Raw genomic sequence first — 24,866 nt, 5'->3', positions numbered from 1 at the left:
CATTTAAGATCTACTCTGACTTTCCAGTATGAGGAATACAGTATTGTTAGCTATAATCACAGTGCTGAGCATTAGATACCCATAACTTCTACAACTTCTAGCTGGAAATTTGTAATCTCCGGCCAACATCTTGTCTCCCCCATCTTGATCCCCTGGTAACCACCATTCTACTCTATTTCTAGAAAATTTGACTCCACCCCCACATATTCTATTCTTCTCTACTCAGGCTGATACAATTTGATGAAGTTCGGCATTAGAAATCATGTTGCTACCTTAAGAAAAATTCAATGCCGTATTGTTAACCATCTATAAATCTAGATTTTTCCTCAGTGCAAAACTGGGAGATTTTCTAGAACCCTAACACTTTCTATTGATTCTGGTTGTGAAGAAGCACAAAGCAGGCAAGACCCTTTATTGACCCAGCAGACAGTAAAATGTCATGCCATTTGCATGCAGGTGTGTAATCAACACTATGATGATGTAAACAGCCTCAGAATCATGAGGGCCTTATTTTTATTCATTCATATTTTAGATAACTTTATTGTGCTATAAGGGATATACAGTTGACCCACGAACACAGGTTTGAACTAACTGGTCTACTTACAGGCACATTTTTCCCCCAATACAGTTTAGTACCATAAATGTATTTTCTCTTCCCTATGATTTTCTTAATAACTTTTCTCAGCTTATTTTATTGTAAGAATACAGCATACAAAATACATAACATACAAACTATGTGTTTATGTTACTGGTAAAACTCCTAGTCAATAGTAGACTATTAGGAGAGTTAAGTAATAAGGGAGACAGATTACATGTGGATTTTGACTGTGCAGACGATCGGTGCTCCTAATCCCCACAGAGATCAAGGGCCAACTACATAATAAACTGTACATTTTATTTACAATTTGATAAACATAAAAAAAAAAAAAAAAACTTAATTGAGAGAGTGTGCGTGCACATTCATGACCAGGGGAGGGGCAGAGAGAATCCCAAGCAGGCTCCATGCTGTCAGTGCAAAGCCCAAAGCAGGGCTCAATCCCATCAGCCGTGAGATGATGACCTGAGCCAAGATCAAGAGTCAGATACTTGACCAACTGAGCTACCCAGGCACCCCTAAAATTTGATAAGTTTCCACATATTATAACCTATGAAACCAGCACAATAATCAAGATAATTAACATATCCATCACCTAAGTTTCCTGCTACCCTGTCCTACCATCCACATCACCAGGCAATCACTGATCTGTGCCTTCTGTCACTAGGATTATGGATGGTGCAATGGTTTATACAAATGGAGCCATAAAGTATGTATTCTTTTTGGCTGGCTTTTTTACTTCAGCATAACTATTCTGAGATTCATCCACTGTTGATTAATAGTCTATTCCTTTTCATTATTGAGTAGTGTAGTATTCGGTTGTATGGATACACCACAGTTCATTTATCCATTCAACTGATGGGACATTTGGGTTATTTCTAGTTTTTGCTTTTACAAATAAAATGGCTTTGGAGATGAACATGCATCAATTTGTACAAGTCTTTGTATGGTTATACGTTTTCTTTCTTCTTGGTTAATTACCTAGGAGTGGAAGAGCTGAATGATATGGTAGGTATAAGGCTTAATTTTTTAAAAAAAACTGCCCTTCAATTCCTTCTTTTATGGCCCATAACATGATAAATGCTGTGTACTTAAAAACAAACATGTATTCCATTGCTCTTGGATAGTACTGTTTTACAAATGCTGATTAGATTCAATTTACCTTTTGCCTTCTCCCGTCTCCCGTCTCCCTCAACTTTGCCAGAGATAAAGACTCCTTTTTCCAGGAACTTTGTTTTACCAAAGCTAAGGCCAAATTACTGACAACTGCCAAAGACACAGATGATGAGGGAATCCTGTATCCAGTATGCCCTCCCTGCCATCAACAATGTTCTTCCCACAGTCCAAGTAAGTAAACACCATCTGTCCCTGGCTGCTCTAGCCAGGACACTCTGGAAGAGAGGGAATCCCAGCTCCCATTCACTCAAATTTTGCTGAATACCCATTATGTCTGACATTATGCCAGGTACTGACTGGATTACAAATTTCCAAGGAAATAATGTAATAAGCAGATTCTATGGTTTAAACACTGGAGTGCCATTTGTCCATTTAGCCATGTGACAGATATTAATTAAAATTTAGGGAGTTAACTTAGAAAATAAACTACCATTTATAGTATTGTTCTAAAGAAAAATACTTTACAAACTTACAAGTCAAACAACTTACCAGCAAAATAGAAATCTGGGGGTTATCAAAATATTACTTGATATAAATCAAGGTTCAGGGGCACGTAGGTGGCCCAGTCGGGTATGTGTCTGACTTTGGCTCAGGTCATGATCTCACCGGTTCCTGAGTTCGAGCCCTGTGACAGGCTCTGTGCTGACAGCTTGGAGCCTGGAGCCTGCTTCAGATTCTGTGTCTCCCTCTCTCTCTCTCTGCAACTCCCCCGCTCACACCCTGTCTCTCAAAAAATGAATAAAAACGTTAAAAAAATTTTTTTAAATAAAGGTTCATTTACATCAAAATGCAATATTATGCAATAAAAATTATGTCCAAGAAAAAGAATGTTCAAGGAAAAAGTACAAATAGTTTGATTTTATTCTGTAAAACAGCCCACACACATGTATTGAGAGGTATAACATGTGTTTGTAGGACATATACACAAAAATGGGTATATTTATATGGTTTAGCCCTGAGTGGTGGAAGAAGTGATTTTAATGTTTATTAGCTTATTTATACTTTTTTAATGATATGCATGTACTAGATAACTTTATTTTGTGAAGAATTGCCTAGATTTCTTTTATTGTTTTCTTTAGGAAACTATAAACAATGTCAGTATTTACATCAATAAAAATTTTTAAGTTTACAGAGGAAACTTTTAATGTAAACATTTCAGAATTAGAAGTGATGCTGATTTTAGTATCTCAAAGTGTTATACATGAAAAAAAATTGAACTCCCATTAGCCCTAAGCTTGCCACACACTCACAGATGACAAGAGGCTCAAAGCAGTAATTCTGTTCAAACCGGAGGCAACTAAAATGTCTAGTATTTTACTTACACATGGACACAAGTTACATTTCCTATAATCTAGTGAATCTGTTTCAAGAAGCTGCCAAGATATCTCTTCTCTCACTGAAGAGAGATTCTCTCCTCTGACAAAACACATTGGCTAGGAGAAATAATTTTCAAACAGTTACATTATATATTTATGAGTACAACTAAAGCTCACAAATACAGTGCTTGGAATCTACATGCTTTGAATCCTTTTTAGATTTCCTCAGACTAGAAAATTTAAGTTAAAAAAAATCATGGATAATGAATGGAAAAAACTCTTCCTGAATATCTAACTCATGCTTTTTCCTTGTGACTGGGCTCTAGATCGTGGGGATAAAAAAAAAAAGGGGGGGGGGGGTGCCTGGGTGGCTCAGTTGGTTAAGCATCCGACTTCAGCTCAGGTACGATCTCGCAGTTTGTGAGCTCAAGCCCCGCGTCGGACTGTGCTGACAGCTCAGAGCCTGGAGCCTGCTTTGGATTCTGTGTCTCCCTCTTTCTCTGCCCCTCCCACACTTGCGCTCTGTCTCTCCCCGCCTCGGAAAGAAAATAAACATTAAAAAAAAGTTTTTTTTTAAAGAAAAGTTTAGTTCCCCCCCATTCTTCTCACCCCCATGCTTTTTTTTTTTTTAATCTTAACCATTATATAGCAAAACATTTGTCTTTACCATGTCTGTGGAAATCACAAAGGTAAAAAGCATGCTTCTTGCTTGCAGGGAGCTTAGGACCAGTGAAGGAGACAGAACATGCAAATAAATATGATAACAGAAAGCTTAATTCATTCACAAAGTAACCAAAAGTGAAAGAAAAGTTTGAGACACATAAATGATCAAACAGTCAGGAAAAAAAGGTCCCCCAAATAACAAATGAATGATACCAAATGAACTTTGTGGCAGGTCTATTACTGTCCAAGGCAGCCCTTAACATACCAGAAGTGCCTGTGGACACAGATGTGCCTGGCACTATGCCTCTAGCATCACAGATGTTTACTTTATCAGACACATGGGGAAACACATTTCTTAGTCAAGGACACAACATGCCTCATAGAAGTGCAAGACATGAAGCTGCTGACAGCTCTTTCCCAAAGGGACTCTAATGGATTCTGTGGATGTACCTCCAATTTCATCTTTACCACAAAAGAACTGAAAGAAATGCCAGGGGAAATCTCCTGTGCTGGACAGTAAGAGCAAGGAGACTTCTTTGCTCACTTATCTGGCATTCCCTCTAGAGGCCCTAGTTACATTTTGGATAAAACTAACCATGTGTTCTTCAGTGGCAGTGCCAGCTCCCACCAGAAAGACAAGCCACGTTTCAGTGACGGACTTCAATAAACTCTAATTTAGTAAGTAAAGTCATTGTGTCAGCTTTGTGTTTTCCTGGACAGAAAGGTCAAAGTAGGCCTTGAAATGGAAAGATCCTATGTTTAACAAAGAACACACATTATCCTGCAGGTAATCTAGATGTTAAAATATAAACCAACAAATGCTTCATTTCAGTACACAGCAGGAATCACACTTTACAGCCAGCGGCCCTATCTGGTAAACACCATAGCGGCCAAAGACTCTAGGCCTACGGGCATTTTCTGTGTATGTTTTTTAGTTGTTTATAAGAAGATGTTAGGGATCACTTCTAGCTGCTCTGAGCTGACCTCTTGAGGTACATCTCAAATTCACAGGATTGGGAAAAGCTAGTTCTCATTTTCTAAATGATTCATGATTAACTACGGAAGTCACTAATTTGCATCATTCTAATGAGTGAAGCCCATAGGGTACTTCTATCTATGATAATCTATCCCCTGCAAGCTCTCTATCCACCTACCCAAATTCTTAAACCTATAAATGCAAACTCCAAAAGAGGCTTTCAAAGGTGCTATAGGTTTAAGTCTTTCTTTTGGGGTACCCATTCTTATCTGTAAATATACTTGTGTGTTTCAAAGGTCTTTCAAATTGTTTTAGAGTTTGCAGTCTCTTATTTGGTAGTAAGCATAATCCTAGGCACAGAGTGTATAGTCTATAAATCTCTCTTGGATTACTTTAGAAATCTACAAAAGAATACTGTATATTCACAGGAGACAATAAATGCTTGCATGTCGACACCTCTGGCTGACAACATGGTAAACAAGAGGAGGTAACCAAATTTCCCAGGCACAACCTAGATCAGTATGGTTACAACATCAAATGACAAATACTCATATGACAAAAAGGCAGAAAAGGTTAACATTATTAGAGACAAGTTTAAAAGAAAAGGAAAGGAGATAAAAAGAATCACAAGCAAGGGAGAAAAACGAAAAAGACTGAAAACGTAGACCAAAAGACAAACAGATCACAAAAATTCAGGACTGTGCACACAATAACATAGAGAGATCAATATATGGTTACTAGTAAAATCACTCCCATTTCAACTTAATAATGATTTAAACATACTTATGTATAAATAAATCCCAAACCCACTATGAATGAACAATCCACAAGGTTTTTTGAAAAAATACTCAAAATTACTAGCTTGCACATTTAAAATGATGAGTAGATAACCATGTCTACTGACAAAGGCTCCTATTAAGTGAAAAGGCAAACACCAGAATTTGTCTATAACCCCAGTTTAATTCTTTCAAGTGTTGTTATTCGTAGATGCTTAAGAAAAAAAAAAAAGGTACTGAATTAATGTTTTCTAAATTACTGTTCTGTCAATAGCAGGGAAGGTGGAATTATTACAGAGAACTTTAATTTTACATATTTATACACGTAGGCATTTAAATATTCAGAAGCATAAACCATTTCTTACAAAGAGAATACACACAGCCCACAGAGATCTCCTTCATTTGGAAATAGGAACCTTGGGTCCAACCTATCCTTCTGTCCTTAGCTGGTCTCATTTTTCTGCCTGTGGCTCCATAGGGACAAATTTGATTCAGCAGAAGTATATATATTCATTTAATTTGCTTCACATTCCAATTCTGACAAAAGTCAGTGTTTCTTTGTACCTTCACCAAAAATAAAACCTAACTAAAAACAGGCATCAATGACTCTAAATTAAGGCCCTCGGAGCAGGACCATCCTCGCTTCAGCCAAAAGGGTCTCTTGGTTTGTCAACACCCTACTTCCCACTAAAACAACAACACAGGGATCATGCACTCTCCAACTCCCAAGGAAGTGCCAGCTTTCTTCTGGGAGATCATGTAATATAAACTTGGTTTCAGGGACAGAAAAGTTAAAGAGCTTCACATTATCTGTGCAGCATAAACCCCATAGCACTGGGTTGTTTTAACACACAAGGCAGGGAGGAGGTTCAGAGCCCGGTTTTTAAATTTTACATACAGATTATTTTACTCTCTTTAAATAAAGTATTGATGGATTTAGTTATTTGCTTCTTCTGTAAGCATCACCTGAAACAAGAAACTCCCAACTCCTGCTGAGGATGGCTTTGTCATCTCATCTCCAAAGGCCGCTTTGTTGGCCTGCTATGATTTCGCATTCATGTATTGCCACTATGAAAATGGATTACCACAATCATTAAAATGGTCTGCCAGGAATTTTATTCTGGTTGCAGCTCAAGAGAAACTGACCGGCCTTTGGTCAAGCTCCAGTTTCTTATTGGCACGGATTTCAAGATGGGATAAGTGGTCAAGTTCCACTCTCCTGGCCCCCTACTGGACTTAAAGACACATTCCATTAACAGCCCTGGGAAGGTTACGCTTTGGTTCAGGAGGCCAGGTTGCTACAGACACCAAGGACCGATTAACCATGGGATAGAAGGGTTATTACCATGTTGTTGTTATAAACTCCCAGGTTTTAGTTTTAGATTAATCATCTAAAACGTAATTATCCATATTGCAAGTCTTCCTAGCTCTGAGGGATCCACTAGTGTTTGCCCTGAGTGATATTCAGTTGTAGAAGATCAGTATCCACAGAATAACCAAATTTATAGTCTTACTTTGGGCCCCTGGACACCAGGGTGCCTTTGCCAAAGTGATCAGAAAGTTTCCAGTAAGATCAGGGAAAGAAGGAAGAAGACTCATGGGAACACATACAGAAGTGGAACCACCATGGTTCCATATACTCATATGTGCAGGGCTCAGAACATGTAAAGGAAACAGAGACAGCAAGTTAGCATTGGGTACACCACACCACTGTGTTCACTGAGGAGATATCCTGGCCCAGCCCAATGTCAATTTATAGTCAATCAGATGGTCTCATCATCTCCCAGGTTTATACGACTGCTTAAGACCAAAGTCCAACCTAGGCCATACCTCATGTCTGCTATATATCTAAAAGGATAAGAGATAAATCAAGAATTTCTAGGGTTTGAAACTACCCAAGAATAGGCAGATGTGTCTGTACATGTGGGCCCTTAACCTCATTATTAAGAAACTTCCTTAGGCCTGTCAGATACAAAGGGAGGTGGGTACCAGAAACAAGCCAGGAATTTAGAGTTCCCCCGGAAACTACATACATAAATGTGCGCATATAAGAACTTAACTTCATTAGGAAGTTCATGGAGTGCTGTCCAACATAGTATATGGTTGTCAGGTTCCTAGAGTTCAATAAGAAGTTCCTTATAAAATCAGGATGCTTTACCCCCTCACCTCTAGTCCTCTCCTTATCGATGCTGGCTTCCCTTAGTCCCTTTTAAGTCAACTTTCTGATGGCTAACTCTGTTTCAACCTTGGATAGCCCACATAATCCTACTCTTCATTCAATTATACTGCCTGCATTGCTAAAACATGAAGATTTTCAAACATATTCATTAACGCTGTGTATTGTAAACTGAAGTTTGCATTTTAATTCCCTAATGTGCACTTGCCCTTAGGATTTTAGTCCTATAGAGTACAATGAAGTTGAATGCCCGAAAGATTATCTGGGCTATCCACATACAGCCTTTTCCATGCACTGACAAAATGAAGTACAAGCAGAAGAAGAGCTTACCAAAATCTCAAGCCCTTTCTTTCTCCTTCTGCATAGTTCAGGTGACTGAACAGATCTGCTTCACAAAATAAGAAAAAAGTCATTCCACCTCTCCCAGCTATACAGAAAAAGCTATCCCAAGCAGTTTTTTGTAGTCACATAAAGTACCTGAAAAAAATTTCAGAATCAGGGGCTATGGTCCCAACACTGCCCAGGGCTGTAAAAGATTTGTTTTTTACCTTAAGTGGATAAAGTTCATTTGAGGAACTTGATCCCACTGTGAACTTCAGTTTGCAGCGCACTCTTAATAACCATCCATAATGCACCACAGTTCTAACGAACTAGAAAGCTGTGGGGAAAAGTTGGTTTCCCCATGTGTAGTTGTGAGAAATGTCTCCATATATACTTCAAATTCTTCGATGCCAGGTCAGTTCACCTTCACACTGAATGTTCTTCCCCATATGATAGTGGTGAGCATCCTAGTACTTAACAGTAGGTGCCAAGTATTTGTATAAGGAACTAAATGAGTAAATGTGAAAGAGTCACAGTACTAGGAATGAGGCATAAGAGAGAGCCACATAACTTATGAACATCCAGATATGGAGGAATATGAGGAGATAAAGTTGTGATTTTTATACACATTCAACAGGATAAGTACTCAAGACAGTAAAAAGGATATGTACTAAAACAATAAATAATAAGCACTTATGTGGAACCACTGCTGGGATTCAAATCCCAGTTCTGCTACTCACTAGCTATGAACCTTCATCTGTCCATTCAGAAATTTCCTCATCTGGGAACGAGAGACAACAATGGTACCTACTTGTGGCAGTTTTTAAATATGTCCACAGCATTTTTTGTACTCTTCCATTCAAGAGGTGAAGCTGGATTCTCCTCCCCTTCAGTGTGGGCTTCACTTAGTGACTCACCTCTAATGAACAGAATACAGCAGAAGTGATAGCATGTAGTTAGCATGTAGCATGTAGTCTGTTAACTTCAAACACTGGGTCAAACAAGGCATTGTGGCTTCTTCAACAGAAGCAGGCCCTCTTGGATCATTTGCTCTGGGGGAAGCCAGCTGCCATGTCATACTGATACTCAAGAGACAACATGGAGGAAAATTTAGAGTTTGAATTCGCCTAGACAGGAAACTAGATACATAAATGTGTGCATGTGATAGGAATTGAGAGGCCTCTGGTCAAAAGCCATGTGATGTGGCCATCTTGAAAGACCTTCCAGCCCCAGTCAATGCTTCTTATGACTGCAGCCCCCAGCTAACAATGTCCTGACTGTATCCTCAAGAGAACTTGAGCTAGATCCACCTACCATAGTTTCTCCTAAATTCCTGACCCTCAGAAACTGTGAAATAACAAATGTTTAAACCATTAAATTCTGGGGTAATTTCTTAACAAACTTGCTGGAAGGATTAAGTAAATTAATAGGAAGTGAAATGCCTCAAGTTCAGTACCAGGTTCACAGTAAGGACTCAGAAAATTTTATCTGTATTAAAGTAGCTTACACCACTCAAAAGAACATGCATTTTTACGCTCCAAAGGCAAATCAATCCTAAGAGAGGCTGCAACTGATAATATTATCATGCAACTGTTATACACAGGCTTAAAATGGGCGAAAGGTAAAAAGTCTGCACAGTAAAATGAAGTAACATGCTTAAGTATTTTCCACAATATGAACCTCAAAAGTGTGACTTAGAGTCCCTTTTATTACCATCTCTCTACCTCTTTAGAAGGCCAGGAGCAAATTCCGCTTTGGCCAGCGCCCTACCCCCCGGTTGGTCATGCATCCTCAACTCCTACTTCCTCATGTGTCAAGTGTTAAACAAAGAAGGAAGGAGAAATCTCTTTTCGTTCTATTAAAGATTTTAAGAAGTATCAAGGTTAATGGTTTAAGTATTCCTGTCAAGGAGAAAACAAGTTTTGAAGTGATATTAGGCAAATTATCAATCTCTAAAATCTTTAATTTGGACATAACAACATCTGCCCTCTTCCTACCTACTTTTACGGGAAACTGAAAGTATGAATTAAGTAGCATCATTCAAGGTACATGAAAAGTATACTTTACTCAACATGAGAACATTTCTGATTTGTTTAATCACTACTTTTTATTGTATACAATATTTCAGCTGCATTATACATTCGATTAGTATCCAAAATTCATTAAATCATCCACTTGCTTAACATTCATCCTGGATTGAATCCTCTCATCGGATACAAAACTAAAGAGAATACCAACGTTGGAAAGGATGTGAAGAAACCCTACGTCTTAGATACCCTGCTGGCAGGAATATAAAAAGGTACAATCACAGTCTAGCAAACAGTTTGGCAGTTTCTTATCAAAAAATGCAATTACCGGTGTGTGCCTGGGTGGCCCAGTCAGTTAGCGTCTCTTATTTCAGCTAGGTCATGATCTCACAGTTTTTGAGTTCAAGCCCCAAGCTGGGCTCTATGCTGTCAGCAGAGAGCCTCCTTGGGATATTCTCTCTCTCTCTCCCTCTCTCTCTGCTCCTCCCCTGCAAGTGCACTTGCACACTCTCTCTCAGAAATAAACTTACAAAAAAAAAAAAAAAAGCAATTACTATACAACCTAGCAATTGCACTCTTGAGTCTTTTTATCCGACAGAAATGAAGATTTACGTTCACACAAAAACCCGTACACAAATATTCGGAAACCTTTGATTCATAATTACCAAACAAATAAGCCAGATCTCCTTTAAAGGGTGAATGGTTAAACAAACGGGTATACCTCTGCCATGGAATATCACTCAGCAATAAAAAGCAATAAACTATTAATACAAAAAAACTAGATAAATCTCAAGGGAATTATGCTGAGTAAACAGTAAAACAATTCCTAAAGATTACATACTGCCTGATTCTTTTTATAGGACATTCTTGAAATGATGAAATTACAGAGATGAAAAGCAAATGAGTTTGCAAGAGTTAAGGACAAAGGAGGATTAAGAGGTGGGGGGGGATACACAGTTTTACGAAGGCAATGACAAGGATTCCCTGTGGTAACGGGGCTAATCTATATAATCTTAAATACGGTGGTGGTGGATACACACACTTGCACATGTGACAAAATGACATAGGACACCACACACACAAAACTGGGGAAATCTTAAGAAAATGAGTGGATTCTATCAATGTGAATTTCCTGATTGGGATATTGTGCTACAAGATGTTTTACAAGATGTTATCATTAGGGAAAAGGCACACAGGATCTCTCTGTATTACTTCTTATAGTATATGAACTTTCAATCATCTAAAAGTTTACACCATACACTTAAAAAAACTAACACGGGCGCCTGGGTGGCGCAGTCGGTTAAGCGTCCGGCTTCAGCCAGGTCACGATCTCGCGGTCCGTGAGTTCGAGCCCCACGTCAGGCTCTGGGCTGATGGCTCAGAGCCTGGAGCCTGTTTCTGATTCTGTGTCTCCCTCTCTCTCTGCCCCTCCCCCGTTCATGCTCTGTCTCTCTCTGTCCCAAAAATAAAAAATAAAAAACGTTGAAAAAAAAAAAATTTAAAAAAAAAACTAACACAAACGGGGCACCTGGGTGGCTTAGTCTGTTGAGTGTCCGACTTTGGTTCAGGTCATGATCTCACGGTTCAGGAGTTTGAGCCCCATATCTGGCTCACTGCTCTCAGTGCTGAGTCTGCTTCAAATCCTCTGTCCTGTCCCTCTCTCTCTGCCCCGTCCCCGCCTGCACTCGCTCTCAAAAATAAACATTTAAAAAAAAAAAAAAAAAGCCTGACAAACCTGACAAATAATTACATAAACATTAATCAAGACATTTATATCAGCTGGTAAAACTAGGATGTGAAACTATATAGTTATAAATTCCTTTGCATTTCCAAGCTCTATCAGAAGACTGGTCTTTTCTTCATTGATTTTTTAAGTGGCAAGACTATATATATATATATATATATATATATATATATATATTCCAAATGTATATATTTATAATATATATATTTTAAAAAATGCCACTCTTAAAGTAGGTGTTGCATTTAAAACACCACATGACTGAAAGACGAATATTTGGAATACAACCTACTTTAAGTTGGCTACTTCCTGTAATTCATAAACTAGTTACTTTCTTCAAACACTGCAAAGCGCAGTGCTTATAATGTGTTCTTCCAGTAAGAGTAAGCTTCCACTTTTAAATTTAGATTATCATAGCTTTTCCAATCACAGGAATTTCCAAATCCAGAATACCTTCAATGTATTTAGGCCACAACTAATAATTCCACAGCCTACTACAGGAACTACCTTTCCAGTGAGACGCTATTTGTTCAATTTGATAACCGCCTCTGTCTGTAAACCATTTATGTGGTCATTTGAATCAAGTCAGTATTAAGTTAATATATTACTTATGTGTATGTATAATTATGTAAATAGATGCAGGCGTCTGAAAACTCGGCAGGATTTTTAAGTAGAACTGTATGTGTTGGTCAGGCACAATGAAAGACCTAACAAATGTCAGAAACAAAGAAATGATGAGTGAGGTTTGAGGAGCTGAGAAATAACCTATATTAACAAAAGTAATACATGCTTTACAGATGGATCTAAGCTATTTAAAAATGTTAGATATGTAATCTGAACTCCCACAGCACAAACTTTTCAATTACTGTAATGGAAGGAAAATACCACTAAATTGAACCTAGTGGTTTAATTCCCATCTCTGCTTCAAAACTAGCTGTTGAGGGCTTGGACACTGACCTCTCTGAGCCTCCCCTTCCTTATTGAGAAAGTGAAGGTGTAGAACAGTCTGTCTCCAGGTTCCATTCCGACTCCACAGGCCCAATGAAAGGATGGGTTTTTGGTAAAGGCATTACCAGAATCAAAGGACATCAGTCAAGAAGACCTAGTTCTTGCCACTGAGAACTTTTCAATCAAGCCATTGAAATATACACATTTCACTAGATATTTATGTATATTTAAATTGTATTTTTTATGATTCATGTAATAAAACATAGTGACATCGTAAACCACACATTTCAAGAATTCAGCAGAGCTGTCAGCACAAAGCAAGATAAATGGGCTAAAGAGCTACTGATGTGCAGTTATCACAAACACTGACCTAATGGTCATGATTAAATCTATGTGCGCTAACAGAGCACAGTATTTTAAGCACACAAACTCCAGAGCCAGATTGCCTGGATTTGAATCCCAGCTCCAATGTCTATTATCTGAATAATCTTAGACAACTTACAAACTAAACAGAGCCTCAGTTTCCTCATCTATAAAATGGGAGATATAATAAAACTTACCTCATAAGGTTGCTAAGAGGTTTAAATAAGTGACTATTTATTTGTAAAGCATTTAGAAAAGTACCTGACACATTATACAAGTCTTTGTTAAATAAGTAAACAGAGTCCTTCCACTGCTATCTAGTTAACACTTCTTGCTGATGGGGTAGAGTAAACACTAAAGAATGAAATTATTCAAATCCAAAAACTTAGAGGACTTCATTTAGCCAGCTGAAGAGACTCTGAAAAGTTACCCATAATAAACAGTATTCTAAAAGTAGCTATTAAATAAAAACCACGGGGCAGCTGGGTGGCTCAGTCGGTTAAGAATCCAACTTCAGTTCAGGTCATGATCTATCTCATAGCTCATGAGTTCGAGCCCCCCATCAGGCTCTGTGCTGACAGCTTGGAGTCTGGAGTCTGTTTCAGATTCTCTCTCTCTCTCTCTCTCTCTCTCTCTCTCTCTCTCTGCCCCTCCCCTGGTTGCATTCTATCTCTCTCAAAAATAAACATTAAATAAATAAATAAATAACATGACCACTGCACAAACTGCGTATCATCGAAGACAAATATTTCATTATTAATAGTGGATTTCCAGAGTGAAATGCTGTTATTCACACTACCTCTACCACTTTCACTCCCTTTCAGGAACCTGGAATTCCTTTCCAAGTTTAACATGGTATGCACCTGTGACATAAAGTACTTGTAAAGAGCACAAACCAGTGCATTTTACAGAAGCCAGCTCATTATTTTCCATTTTGTGAATTTCAAACAGCTAAGGCAGTTTCCAAAACTGTTCCTTTCCAACTGAGGAAAAATTCTCAAGATTGTCAGAGAACCTGGGGCATGTGAAGGATTGTTCAGAGTGGACATGACTCAACCTGTCGGTGATCTTCCTAGAACCTGGTTGTGCCAGCCCAGCTCTAGCCAGAATACAGACTCAGGTACGCACATCTAAAACAGTTATCACAGCTCCAGAGAGTCTGTGCTCTAATATGACCAAATAAAGATACAACCAACATCCCAGATATGCTGCTGTTTTGCCAAAACTTCTCAATTGTTCTTCCAAATGGCTATTCTCCTAAGCTATTTATCAAAGTGTAATTTATTTGGCGCCTCATGGAAGAATTTCCCTATGTTCTGAATACAACAGAATATAAAACCTCACCAGAAATCTCAGACAATGTATGTATATACCAAACTACAATATACCCATGACTTAAAAAAAAAAATCTTTTTAGTATGGTTAATGCCACATATGATACTTTTTTTTTTTTTTTTTTGCTACCTGAAATTGTATCACAGGTACTATGAGCCCAGGCAAGAGGACTATGGAACCCTAACCTCATACCCTCCTCCCTCTGACACCATCCAGCTGTAAGCGGTGCTTGGACAACTGGCCCACAACCTTTAGATGACCCTCTAAGGCTAGCACAAGCATCATTTATTTTCTTCCACGTCTTAATCTGCGGTGGAAAGTATACTGTTCATCAAAAATTTTAGGTTTTATCTGCAGTCACCTTATGGCTCAAAAATTTCTAAAAAACAGAATAAATGTATATACATACACACACATACACACACACAAGATTTTACAAAAGACTATAACAGAACTGTTGTTTTTCTGACTTCACAATCAGCACTACTAACAAAATCGGTTTCCTCTCACCACAGAAACATTCCATAAATATGATTCCCTTCTCTTCTGCCACTTTTCTTCCCTGGGCTCTAATGGGTCACTCTTAACACCACACCTTGCTTAATTCTAGGCTAAGAGCCTTTTCTTTCATACTTATTCTTCACTTGTGTAGAAAGCTTACTTCTGGACTTAGAAGCCCAAATCAAGTCTTCTCTTTTGCCAACGAAGGTTTCTTGCAAGTGCTCCAATTCTCTCCTTCCTTCTTTGAACTCCTGTTGCACTGCTGTACCACAGTCATGTGTCTCATTCTGTTCCCAAACTGCTTCACGGGCTTTAGTTAAGTCCTTCCCAATTAAACCATAAATTCCTTGAGAGCAGATACCGTATCTTATTCACCTATCACTATAATCTTGAATTAGGGATCTAAATCTCCTTAGATTAGGGATCTAAGTTTCCTCCTGCATCTGACATTTAAGAATGATACACTCATCCTGGAGAAAGTCATAATTGGGTAGTATTTAAATTATTGCATAGAAAGGTCAGGTTTTAATTCTAAGAGGAAAAGGCTCCCTTTTTATCTATCCATTAAAAACAATTAAGGGGCGCCTGGGTGGCTCAGTTGGTTAAGTGTGGGACTTTGGCTCAGGTAATGATCTGGGTTAGTGAGTTCGAGCCCCGCATCAGGCTCTGTGCTGACAACTCAGAGCCTGGAGCCTGTTTCAGATTCTGTGTCTCCCTCTCTCTCTGATCCTCCCCCGTTCATGCTCTGTCTCTCTCTGTCTCAAAAATAAATAAACATTAAAAAAAAAAAAAAACACAAGAACTTAAAACCAGGGGCACCTGGGTGGCTCAGTTGGTTAAGCATCCAACTTCAGCTCAGGTCACGATCTCACAGTCTGTGAGTTGGAGCCCCGCGTCGGGCTCTGTGCTGACAGCTCAGAGTCTGGAGCCTGCTTCAGATTCTGTCTCCCTCTCTCTCTATCCCTCCCCTGGCTCATGCTCTGTCTTTTTTTAATAAAAACATTTTATTTTTTTAATAAAAACATTAAAAAAAAAAAAAAAAAGAGGGGCGCCTGGGTGGCTCAGTCAGTTGAGCATCCGAATTAAGCTCAGGTCATGATCTTGCAGTCTGTGAGTTTGAGCCCCGCATCAGGCTCTGTGCTGAGAGCTCAGAGCCTAGAGCCTGCTTTGGATTCTGTGTCTCCCCCTCTCTCTCTCTCTCTGCTCCTCCCCTGCTCATGCTCTGTCTTTCTGTCAAAAATAAATAAACATTAAAAAAAATTAAAAAACAAATTTTAAACCATAAAATGATTTATAAAATATAAGAATTTGAGATCCCAAACTAGGTAACATTACTTAATTTAATCATGGTTTTACACAAATAACAGATTCAGTGGTTTCTAAGACTGTTTCTTAAGTATTACCTTTTTGTCTTCATGTTCAAGATAAAAGGAGGACTCTAATCCTAAATTAGAGGTCAATTTTGTTTCTTTCTAAAAACCAGGTTTCTGGGATCCCTGGGTGGATCAGTCAGTTAAGCATCTGATTCTTGGTTTCAGCTCAGGTCATGATCTCACAGTTTCGTGAGTTCGATCCCTGCATCAAGCTCCATGCTGCTTGGGATTCTCGCTCTCTCCCTTTCTCTCTGCCCCTCCCCCCACTCACGCTGTCTCTGTCACTCTCAAAACAAACAAAAAAAAAAATTAAAAACCAGGTTTCTTCTGCGAAGTTCAGAAAAGATGGCCCATGAAGTGTTTAACTACAAGGAAAAGGGAGCACCATTTCTCTAAATAGTAATTATTTAGAAGTTTCACCTCTGAGGTTAAAGCACATTCAAGTTTTAAACGTGAGGTTCTTCAATGAGATGGCAAATGCCAAGTTTAACCCCACCCCTTTCCCTCCACAGATGCTTGCCAAGCACACACTCCTCAAACACTCCTAGATGCTTGTACTTCACCACCTTAGTTAGATCTATCTCTCCTCTCTCCACAGGTAGAATGGACATACTACTGACCATCTTTAAGGCATTTTCAAAGGAATATAGAAAGCATGAAAGAACTAATCAAGTACTGTTAAATCCCTGACAGACACTATTATACAGTACTTAGTTATCCCCATTTCCGATTTTCAGTAATACTAAACTCAGAATCCTGAACTGCTTCTCTCATGCTCTCAGGGCACTATATGTTCAAGAAAACCAAAAGGGAGGCTATTAAGAGCTCCAAAAAATATAATCAGAAAGCTAATCTTCCGGAGAATAGGTCACATAATTCAGTGTTTCTTACATATGCCTGATCTCAAGAAAGCCCAGACTATTGGTCAGAAAATAGATCTTACCTCCTGAAATTCTGATTCAGGCTTAGGAGCCTGAATTTTTTTTTTTTTTAATTTTTTTTTTTCAACGTTTATTTATTTTTGGGACAGAGAGAGACAGAGCATGAACGGGGGAGGGGCAGAGAGAGAGGGAGACACAGAATCGGAAACAGGCTCCAGGCTCTGAGCTGTCAGCCCAGAGCCCGACGCGGGGCTCGAACTCCCGGACCGCGAGATCGTGACCTGGCTGAAGTCGGACGCTTAACCGACTGCGCCACCCAGGCGCCCCAAGGAGCCTGAATTTTTAACAAGCAACAGATGATTTTCCTGATCGGACATATTTGGGAAACATAATATAACACATCACCAAATCCACAGGAAGGTTTTCTAGTTTTAAAAGAACATACAAACGACATTCAATTATACTTACTCCCAACTGAGATGAGGTTGTGGCCCCTGAAAGCTTCTCACTGCCAAATGCCATAGGGCCTGTTGCGAAGGCATTGCTTGATCTTGGAGCAGAGGTCTTTGAGCCAGACCCAGAGTGAATTTCACACAGGCAGAGAAGAATCAGACCCTTTTGTCTGAGAAACAGATTTGCAATTATATTTTATGAGGTACTCCTGCATTTATTTAGGAGGAAATCACTCAAGCTGTGCTTAAACTAGTGACACAATGAAGTTTTACTATGATCCTTTATTGAAAATATTGAGAGTAATTCTCCTGAGACACTCCCTAAATTTGAGATGTTAAAAGTTTGCGGGTGTTTTAAGTACCTATCTGAGAAGCAGATCAATGAGCCAATAGGCAAGGAGTGATTAATGAGAATTTACTACTTGTAAGAAGTGGTAAATCAGTATTCAAATTTGTCACACAGAAATTTGTTAAAATGTAGACTGATTCAGCAGATCTAGAGTGGGGCCTGAGAGTCTACATTTCTAGCTAGCTGCCAGGTCCACAGACCACGCTAGAAAATTTCTACGGGAAGGATCACCCAAACTTAAATGTGCCTAAGGATGACAGGGACAACACGATTACTTAAAATGAAGATCCTTGGTCTTCATTCCTGGATATTCTGATTAAGAAAGAACAAGACCGTGGAGGCTGCAATCTTAGCAAGGGCTTTAGAGTATACTGCTACAGGCAGTGCATAGAACCCACATTGAGAAATACTACTAGAAAAGTCACAAAGATTAGAAGACAGTATGAGATACTTGTTAAGAACAGTACTCATAATTTTCCCTAAAAGTTGTAAGACACTGACATTTTGGAGAGGAAGAGATTTTAAAGTTTTAATTAACAAACAATAACTATTAAGTATGAAAAGGACAATTTCTATATAAAAAGCTAAGTATCCCTCATATGATACAAACAAATGCCAGGAGCCAACGTCATGCAGTCTGATATAACAAATGATTGTTTGATGCTAAAAGCTATTTGTCCTGGTGTATGTCCCACAGTAAATACTATAAACATCCTGTTGACTGGCAGAAATAGGAGGCACAAAAACCATTTGGCATCTTTACCCAGCATCATCACAGAAGTCAAAGATGACAGAATTACAGGAACTATACAGAAGGAAATGAAAAAACGTATCATTTCTAGGCACTAACAGAAAACAGAAAATTCTTGTGAGTAGAGGTGGGGAGAGCTAATAAATTTAGATGCCAACAGTCCTGTTCATCTAGTATCTGGACAAAATGCCAGTGATGAATATGTACTCTAACCTAGCAACTCCTTATCTCTTCTCTGCATGATAGCTAGTATTTTGTTTACTATGGTTTGGATGCCTGTCAATGGTAATGCCCAGTTACAATCATGTCCGCACATCAAACATGAATTAGTCATTCTGTCCTGCTTTCCCATTGGCTGGACTTGATGGACCTTAGTTTCTTGGCCACCTCTGAATAGAGGTAACAGGCCTCTGTGGGACGCTCATACTTTTCATAGCTAAGTACTGACGACTGTACAATACATTCTAATCATCACCTTTCTCTTAAGTTCAACCTATAGTGAGTTAGCAGAAATGTAACCTTGTTGAGGCAACTCACAAAAGGGGAAGGTAGAGCACTACAACGTACACCTAAAATTAATGTAACACTTTGGGGCACCTGGGTGGCTCAGTCGGTTGTGTCTGACCTCGGCTCAGATCTCACGGTTTTTGAGTTCAAGCCCACATCAGGCTCTGTGCTGACAACTCGGAGCCTGAAGCCTGCTTCAGATTCTGTGTCTCCTCTCTCCCATGCTCATGCTCTGCTCTCTCAATAATGAATAAACATTAAAATAAGTAAATAAATAAAATTAATGTAACACTGTATGTTAACTATACTGGAATTAAAATTAAAAAGAAAAGAGTAAGGTAGAGTGATATGAAGGAAAAAGCACTGAGAAGGAATTATAAGTTCTATATGCTAATACTAATAACCTTTGACCACTGCTTCATTCCTGAAAGTTGCTGAGCAGAGATGTAACATCTGAGAAAGTTAGAAATACTATAACTAAAACAATGATGAAAAAGAAACACGGAACAACTCTATAGTGGTTCCAGATTAATGACCATTCCCAAATCAACACTGCACCCAGCAAATCATTCTGCAGTCCCCAGAAGACAGGAGAGATTTGTAGTATTAACTAACAATTTGACTTTTAAAAACAAAAGGGTGTGGGGCACCTGGGTGGCTTAGCTGGTTAACTGTCCAACTCTTGGCTTAGGCTCAGGTCATGGTCTCAGGTTTCACGAGTTTGAGCCCCGCATCAGTCTCCTTGCTGATAGTGTAAAGCCTGCAGAGCTCTCTCTTTGCCCCTCCCCCATGCACGAGTTCTCTCTCAAAAGATGAACTTTTTGCTCCTCCTCTGGCTGCCCTCAGCACGTGTGCCCATCGGCTCTGTTATGGCGACCCACAGCCCCAGCGTCATGATTAGTGATGATGAACCAGGTTATGACCTAGATTTATTTTGTATACCTCATCATTACGCTGAGGGTTTGGGAAAGGTGTTTATTTCTCATGGACTAGTTATGGACAGGACTGAGCATCTTGCCCGAGACATGTTGAAGGAGATGGGTGGCCATCACATCGTAGCCCTCTGTGTGCTCAAGGGGGGCTATAAATTCTTTGCTGACCTGCTGGATTATATCAAAGCACAGAACAGAAATAATGATGGATCCATTCCTATGACTGTAGATTTCATCAGACTGAAGAGCTACTATAATGACCGGTCAACAGGGTACATAAAAGTAATTGGTGGAGATGATCTCTCAATATTAACTGGAAAGAATGTCTTGATTGTTGAGGATATAATTGACACTGGCAAAACAATGCAAACCTTCCTTGCTCTCCATGGTCAAGCAGCATAATCCAAAGATGGTCAAGGTTGCAAGCTTGCTGGTGAAGAGAACACCTCAAAAAGTGTTGGCTATAGGGGCGCCTGGGTGGCGCAGTCGGTTAAGCGTCCGACTTCAGCCAGGTCACAATCTCGCGGTCCGGGAGTTCGAGCCCCGCGTCGGGCTCTGGGCTGATGGCTCAGAGCCTGGAGCCTGTTTCTGATTCTGTGTCTCCCTCTCTCTCTGCCCCTCCCCTGTTCATGCTCTGTCTCTCTCTGTCCCAAAAATAAATAAACGTTGAAAAAAAAAAATTAAAAAAAAAAAAAGTGTTGGCTATAAACCAGACGTTGGATTTGAAATCCCAGACAAGTTTGTCGTAGGATATGCCCTCGACTACAATGAATACTTCAGTGACTCGAATCACATTTGTGTCATTAGTGAAACTGGAAAAGCAAAATACAAAGCCTAAGATGAGATTTCAAGTTGAGTTTGGAAGCACCTGGAGTCCCCTTGGAATCACCAGTCCCATGTTCTAGTTCTGTGGCCAGCTGCCCAGTAGAGCTTTTTGCATGTATCTCCTAAGGATTTTATCTGTTTTGTATTTTAGAAATGTCAGTTGCTGCATTCTGAAGTCTTTATTTGCACTATGAGCATATAGACTAGCAGTTCCCTTTGAGTGGACTGTTTGACTTGTGAATGAAAAATCTCTTAAACCACACCACTATTGAATGAAAATAATGAAATTGTATCCGTAAGAAACATTTAAAGAGAAGATATATTAGTTTTTTAATTGGTATTTTAATTTTTATACATTCAGGAAAGAACAGAAGTGACTGAATATTGGTAATTATACTACTGTGTATTTAGAAGAGGAAGAAACAGTTTTCCTATCAGTGACAGCATCTAAGGTATTGTTGTGTTGGATAAGCCATACGTCCTGGAATTATTTTACTGTTTCAATAGTATCAACTGTATTTTCTCACTTGTTCAGATGATTTCTGGTGAATCTTTGTCAACAGTTCTTTTAAATACAAATCAGCAAATTCCAGAAAAGTTTACCCCATTTTGAACTGTTCAGTGTAAAACTCCTTACAATAAAGGCTGTCTCTTTAAAAAATAAATAAATAAATGAACTTTTAAAAATTAAAATAATAGGGGCACCTGGGTGGCTCAGTTGGTTAACTGACTCTTGATTTCAACTCAGGTCATGATTGAGCCCTGGGTCAGGCTCTATGCTGATGGCACAGAGCTTGCTTGGGATTCATATTCATTCTCTCTCTCTCTCTCTCTCTCTCTCTCTCTCTCTCTCCCCGCCCCCCCTCAAAATAAAAATAAATATTAAACAATTTAAAAACAAGTGGGTTAAATATCTCCAGAAATAAAATTAGACCCCAAAAGCCACAGAAATCCCCGGTCTCTCACTTGTTCTTCATTCTCATCATATACATCCATCACCAACAGACTGTTTCTTGTTGGGACACTTTTGTAAAATGGCAGTTTTCCCTGAGAAAAGACACTAGCCTCATTCACACCTCTAGAGAGCCTGAAATAATGGGAACTATTTCCAAAGAGAAAACTGTTTGGGGGAGGGGGAGATAATAATCTACATCTATCAGAATCTTAACTTAGTTCCTGCACAAGGCATTCTTGCTTTGCTTGACAGACAACCTTCACACAACCTATACCAAAAACACCCACTAAATAATGAGAGACATTTCCGTCTTGCCTAATCAATAAAACCCCAGGAGTACAGACCCTGTGTCAGTGGCAGAATACCTGATCTACATCATTTTATAAGTGAAGTTTATCAGACAGAAGGTTAGGAAAGTATGAAAAAGAAATCTCCTGAGGCTTAAGGCACTGGGACGGCAGGTGTAAATCTAAAGACTTCAGGAGCCCAAGCCAGTGAAACGTGTTGTGGCCTGCCTACTTCTGTTACAGAACAGGTTATGAAAAAAACCTGCTATGTTATAGGCACCCAGGGCCTGTTCAAGACCCCAACATTTCTTTTGGCATGCAAGTGATTATTCTACCTCCAGGGCTTTTAAAACACTCTACTTTTAAACAAATATTAAAATGCTGGCTAGTTACCCTACTTATTGACGTTTTCTACTCATTTTAATATATGCAGTAGGGTTTTTGCTAAAGAAATACACCTGCCTTTCATCAGGGAGTATCATAAAAGGCTAAGGAAAAATAACTTCACTCCAAAGTTTTTCTATTTTTAAATGAAATGTTTTCCCTCAGTTTAAGAAAACATTTTTAATGCTTTCAGGCAATGAGAAACCAAATCAAACCATAAGTGACAGACCAATTAATAGCTACACTTACCCATGTTGTTACGGAAGGCCATGCCAGCCAGCATTTATAACTCCTGTTATTTTTTCATAGTACTGCAGTTCTGGAAATACTATGCAGAATTTTATGCGATGACTTCTATAATCCAAGTACCACAAATCCCAAGGCAGGAACTGGGACTGAAGATCTCAGCTGGGTGGAAAGAAACTACCAAAAGCCACCATTCACTGGCCACCTGGGACTTCCCAGCCAACATCACAGGTATGGGCATGGGGTTCTTCTCATTCTCTAGCCCCTACCTGCAGTGGCCACCCACAGTGTCTGTCCTACCTTCCTCCTCAAAGTCTAGTTCTGGGTGTTAGGGAATAAAAGCAAACAGAGTTTGTAACCATCCAGAGTTGCCACCAGACTAAGATAAGGATACCTGGAAGAGAATATTAATCCCAAAGTTGTCCATCTATAAATTCATTTCATGCTGAACTGTTTAATTAATATTTCTTAGGAACTACCATACAAGGGATTGAATGTTCTACCTCCAGGGCTTTTAAAGCAGTGTATTTTTAAACAAATATTAAAACACTGACTAGTCCTCATACTTCCTGATTATAAAGTGACTAGATAGAACAATCTAAATTTTGTAATTTTAACCCATTCTCCTACCCGTTGTTTTAAGAGGAAAGTTATTTGGGAGAAGGAAACCATGCCTTAATTTATTTTGATGTGGCAACCTGCTTTCCATCTGCGTCTCTTGTAATACCTCCATTTGTTTAAAAGCAAGATAAACTGTTCTTTAACAAGGTTTGGAGCCCTGCTTCTAAACAGGACATCCTAGTTGACTTAGAGTGTAACTAAATGTAAATTGTAATTTTTCATGATTTTCTGTTGAAACAAAATTCTGCCCATAAAACCGTATACTCTGGTCCTGAAGGAGTTCTTTCTAAAACAATGGAAAAGTACTAAAGAGACTATCAGAGAAGCATAAACTCCCTAGAATCTGGCCTCCTCGTCACATCTGAATAATTCTGCTCCTCCCTGAGGCCCAGTTTCTCCCTATGTGGGGTGGAGGCAACAATGCTCGCTTCTGTCTCCTGAGAGGAAGTGGTGTGTGAAGAGGACAGACTTGATGGCCTACTAAGAGCCACAGGGAGAAAGGGGACATTATTCAAGTTGCTTCAAGATATCAGAACATATTCTTAGCCCCAAAGGAAGGACCAAGTCAGAAAATATCACATTAGAGGTTTCCTATTTTAACTAAAAACTCAAGTTTAAAAATGCTACAAAGTTTGTCTTTCGCATTTTCCTTTCTCTTTATTTCTTTTCTTTGATTCTTGATCAGGCTCAAAAAATTTAAGGAATAGATGCCAGAATGGTAAACTATTCAAAAGCCTGATGACGTGGAATTAGCACTGCTCTAGAAACCATTTTTCCCTGGCAAAAGTCACTTGTCATTCTTCTCCAGCATTACTAGCTGAATGAATATAAATACAATGTGCCATATCCCCAATTTCTGAGGAGATTTTTAAAAAATGTTTGTGTGTGTGTGTGTGTACGTGCGTGTGTGTGCAAGAGAGAGATAGAAACACGCATGCACAAGTGGAGGAGGGGCAGAGAGAGAGGGAGACAGAGGGTCCAAAGCAGGCGCCCCCTCTGTCAGTGGAGAGCCGGATGCAAAGCTCCACCAATGAGAATGAAACTCACCAATGCTTAACTAAGCCACCAGGTGCCCCCCCACACCCCCCAGTTTCTAAGCCTAACTTCAACTCCAGAGAACACGCAGGAGGGATGATAGACAAGATAAACAATGGATAGAAAACCTATTCCTATGAGTATGGTCTCACAAAATTTTGATTAGACATGGAGAAGAAATGAAGAGTATATAGAGCTGTATACAACAGTTGCCAAACATTACAAGCATTTTATTACATGCATTTAATCTGAACTTCAACCAGATAAACTAGGTCTTCTCTCTGTCCCAGTTTTATACATGAGGAAACTGAGGCTCAGAAAGCTTAAGTAACTTGTAACAAACTATAAAGGGAC

General features: G+C 39.1%; 2 protein-coding genes across 12 annotated transcripts in view; one reads left to right on the top strand and one right to left on the bottom strand.

Annotated features, from left to right (window-relative positions):
- Positions 1 to 24,866, bottom strand: part of RBPMS (RNA binding protein, mRNA processing factor) — a 173,605-nt gene that overhangs the window by 97,343 nt on the left and 51,396 nt on the right. The window lies entirely within an intron of this gene.
- On the top strand, positions 17,805 to 21,167 carry LOC122471786 (hypoxanthine-guanine phosphoribosyltransferase-like). Its single transcript, XM_043560842.1, is given in 3 exon segments — positions 17,805 to 20,534; positions 20,536 to 20,615; positions 20,856 to 21,167. Coding segments are annotated over 3 exon segments (717 nt in total). The 5' UTR covers positions 17,805 to 20,039; the 3' UTR covers positions 20,998 to 21,167.

The sequence above is a fragment of the Prionailurus bengalensis genome, chromosome B1, assembly GCF_016509475.1.
Source record: "Prionailurus bengalensis isolate Pbe53 chromosome B1, Fcat_Pben_1.1_paternal_pri, whole genome shotgun sequence".
Taxonomy (NCBI): Eukaryota; Metazoa; Chordata; class Mammalia; order Carnivora; family Felidae; genus Prionailurus; species Prionailurus bengalensis.
This window is presented reverse-complemented; position numbering and strand designations above follow the sequence as displayed.